General features: G+C 36.9%; 1 protein-coding gene across 1 annotated transcript; it reads left to right on the forward strand.

Moving 5' to 3' along the window:
* The first annotated feature begins 767 nt into the window (after positions 1-767).
* Positions 768-1,509, forward strand: LOC149561463 (DELLA protein RGL1-like). The gene is made up of 2 exons (XM_089827821.1): positions 768-849; positions 938-1,509. The coding sequence occupies exons 1-2, from the start codon at positions 768-770 to the stop codon at positions 1,507-1,509; spliced, it is 654 nt and encodes a 217-aa protein (XP_089683947.1).
* Positions 1,510-3,611: the final 2,102 nt, after the last annotated feature.

Here is a 3,611-nt window from a genome sequence, read left to right on the forward strand (position 1 = left end):
AACGGAAAGCGAGTTTATCTGACAATGCAATCACCCCTCAATTCATGTCACTACCCTTTGAATCGGATGTTGTTACAATTGACGACATCTTTCAGCCGCCAGAACCCCAAACGATTCCTTGTGAGGACAAAATAATGAGCCCTGATTTTTATCATATCTTTCCCTTAGAGGATGAGCTCGTAACTTTTTATGACGCGTCAGAGCAAATGGGTGAGCCTTGTCATGAAGAAAATCCTCAGGCTATCAATGATATATGCGTGCCGCCAACCATGGAATTCCTGTCCTGTCCTGAAACCCTGAATTTGGAGGGAGCTGAGTGCTTAACTGTATGCGCTGATGAAGAGGAAGAGAAGGGGATGGAATTGATTCAACTTCTGCAAGAGTGTGGAGAAATGATAGAAGAGGAGAAATATGATGAGGCTGCTGAACTTGTGAGAAGATGCAAAAGTTTGTCTTGTCAGATGGGAAATGCCAATCAGAGGCTTGGATTTTATGTCTCCGGCGCTTTGGAGGAGAGAATCGAACTTCAGACTCTCGGCATGAAAAATAACTCAGCTAAGCCAATTCGAGATTTTATCTCCAATATTGACATTGAAATTGACAGAAATGAGTTTTGTGATCTGCTTGCTTACTCTAACAGAGCTCTGCCCTATGTCAAAGTGATAAAGTTCACGTCTGTGCAGGCAATCATAGACGTCGTAGGGAATGCCGTGAAGATTCATGTAATTGATCTTGGGATGTGAACTGGGTCGCAATGAACCGTATTAATGGAGTACCTGGCACACAGATCTTTATCACCTTCTTTGCCTGCGCTTGAGCTTCTCAAGATTACAGCAGTTGGGATGGACGGCAAAGAGCTTTTGAAAACCGGGAAAAGACTTCATGAGCTGGCTGAATCTTTGGCGGTCCCATTAAAACAACATGGTGGAGATCACAGGCATAAAAGACATTAAGGAAGGTTTTTTCACCGTTGAATCTGACGAGGCGTTGGTAGTTTATGCTCCATTTGTTCTGGGAAATCTGTTATACAACCCATTCCTCCTGGAAAGTCTCTTAATCGTCTTCAAGAAGCTCCGCCCAAGGATAATGGTGAATGTCGAACTAGAAGCGCAGAATAATTCTCCGTCTTTTGTGAATGGATTCAGCAAGGTGGTTTCCTTTGGCGTTGCATATTTTGATCTTTTAGATGTTACTTTTGCAGACAGAAATGATGTTAAGAGAGTGAAGCATGAAGATTTAATTGTTGGGCGTCCGATGAAGAATATGATTGTGTATGAGGGGAAGGAGAGAACTTCTAGGCATGTCAAAACTAATGTGTGGAGGTCTTTGTTCATACTAAAAGAGTTCCGGGAAATTAGCTTCAGCTTTCAAGCTATGTATCAGGTTACGTTGCTATTAGAAGAATCTGGTTTCAGGGAATATTACTGTCTGGAGGTAGATGGACATGCAATAATTGTAAAGTGGAAAGGAACTCCATTGTTTGGATTCTCGGCATGGACTTGTGACTAAACTATTGTTCATGACGATGCTGAAACAAATATTGTACTAAATATTGTAAATATATTATAATAAGCTGTACAGAGTCTGTCACCCCATTTGTACAAACAATTGTCACATAGAGCAGTTGTTTTGGCTCTTTTCGTGTTGTGTAGTGATTTAAAATAAGGGCTATAATATCTAAGGAAGGGAAGGAAAATGCACTAACGTTATGGTGAATTGTCCTCCCTTTATTCTAACAATCTCAACCCCCCTCTGATGTAAATATATTATAATAAGCTGTACAGAGTCTGTCACCCCATTTGTATAAACAATTGTTACATAGAGCAATTGTTTTGGCTCTTTTCGTGTTGCGTAGTGATTTAAAATAAGGGCTATAATATTTAAGGAAGGGAAGGGAAATGCACTACCGTTATGGTGAATTGTCGTCCCTTTATTCTAACAATCTCACCTCTCTCTCAAATTTGTGTTTCTTCTCATCATTTCTACAAAGATGTCAAATTTTGGAATGGTCGGAGTTCTATTCAATTTTAGAAAAGTAATAGCTTGAAAACTTGGTAATAGTAATAAATTGTATATGAAGTATGAAAATTCTCAAATGATTTTTTTTGAAAAAATATGATAATAGTGTTTGATATTTAAAAAAAGTGATAAATTAATAAGGGGTGTAAGTGTTGAGAATGACATGTCTATATGGTGGTTGTTCACTGTACATTAAAATATCATATCTATATGGTGATACATTGTACATGCGATTCCACTATATAGTGATCACTGAAGGCATCAACGTGACCGAAGATGTCCAAGTGGCTGGAGGTGTTCAAGTGACTGTAGACCTTTGATACGTGAAGGAGTGACCATCAGATGGATGATTGACTGTTGGATGGATGAGTTCCAAGGCTTCTAGTAACTATTTTGTTTGTGATAGTTAATGTACCAAATTTCATAACGAATTACAAAATGTATAAATGTCTATGGGATATTTGAGGGCTAGAATGATATAAAAGTCAAGTTGATTGTAATACAATCTAAGCTTGTGGGCCTATTCAGAAACCAAAGTTTGTTGTATGTAAATTGTTTACTATAATACAAAGCTTTTTAGGGGTTTTTGGGTGGTGGGTTCTTCTAGAAAGGGTTTCCCATATTAAGTATGGCCTTTTGTGTTTATCTTATATGAATATTATTTTTCAATATTCTCATTTTTCCTATGCATCTCAATGTTCTAAAGTAGATTTACAATCTTTTATATTTTCCTTTTAAATTGGTATTTGGAAGGTGTTTTCTACAAGTAACTTTTCTATCAAATGGTATTAGAGCCTTGGTTATCCTTGTTAAGTATGGTTATTTTCTATGTCAATTTGGTTCTAGTGGGAAAGTGTTTATCTTGTAATTGAGATGATGGGTATAGGAAGAGTAAAGATTCAAAAGTTCAATGGCACAAACTTTGAGTTGTGGAAACTTAAAGTTGAAGATATATTGGTTGACTTAGATCCATGGAGTACTATGTCCAATAACAAGCCTTGATGCATGAGGCAAAAAGATTGGGATCTAGCAGAGTGAAAGACTAGAGCACTAATAAAGCTATGTCTTGTAGATTTTATTTTGTTGAATGTTCATGATGAGAATACTTCACATTCTTTGTGGAAGAAGTTGAGAGATATTTATCAAGAGAAATTCTTGGTAAACAAGCTCTTCTTGAGAAAGAAGTTGTACTCTTTGAACATGGATGGAGGAACAACTATGGTAGATCATTTAAACGTGTTCAATATGGTGATTGCACAAATGACATTTTTTCAATGTATGTATTAGTGAAGAAGATTATTGAATGCCAATGCTATGCTTGTTTCTTGAGTCATGGGATCATCATGTGATGGACATTGGAAGTACTATGACCCAATAAAAAATGGATGAAGTGGTTGATGTACTTCTATCAGAGGAGATATGAAGGAAATCTTCAGAGGTGGCTAAGGAGACTCTTATCATTCAAGATAGAGGGAAGAACAAAAGGAAGAAGGAAATGAAGCTTGAAATTTCTAGGAACAATTCTAAAGTAAACTGTTAGAACTATAGGTAGACTACTCATATTCAAAAGGATTGTAAATAGAAGAAGATAA

This window comes from Cupressus sempervirens, chromosome 4, assembly GCF_028749045.1.
Source record: "Cupressus sempervirens isolate cs-2001-9-10 chromosome 4, ASM2874904v1, whole genome shotgun sequence".
NCBI classification, from domain to species: Eukaryota; Viridiplantae; Streptophyta; class Pinopsida; order Cupressales; family Cupressaceae; genus Cupressus; species Cupressus sempervirens.

Excerpts from the sequence above, each read along its gene's own strand:
- LOC149561463 (XM_089827821.1), top strand. The coding sequence starts at position 768 with ATGGAGTACCTGGCACACAGATCTTTATCACCTTCTTTGCCTGCGCTT. Across the intron at positions 850-937 it reads TACAGCAGTTGGGATGGACG|GCATAAAAGACATTAAGGAA; the intron begins GCAAAGAGCTTT and ends TGGAGATCACAG.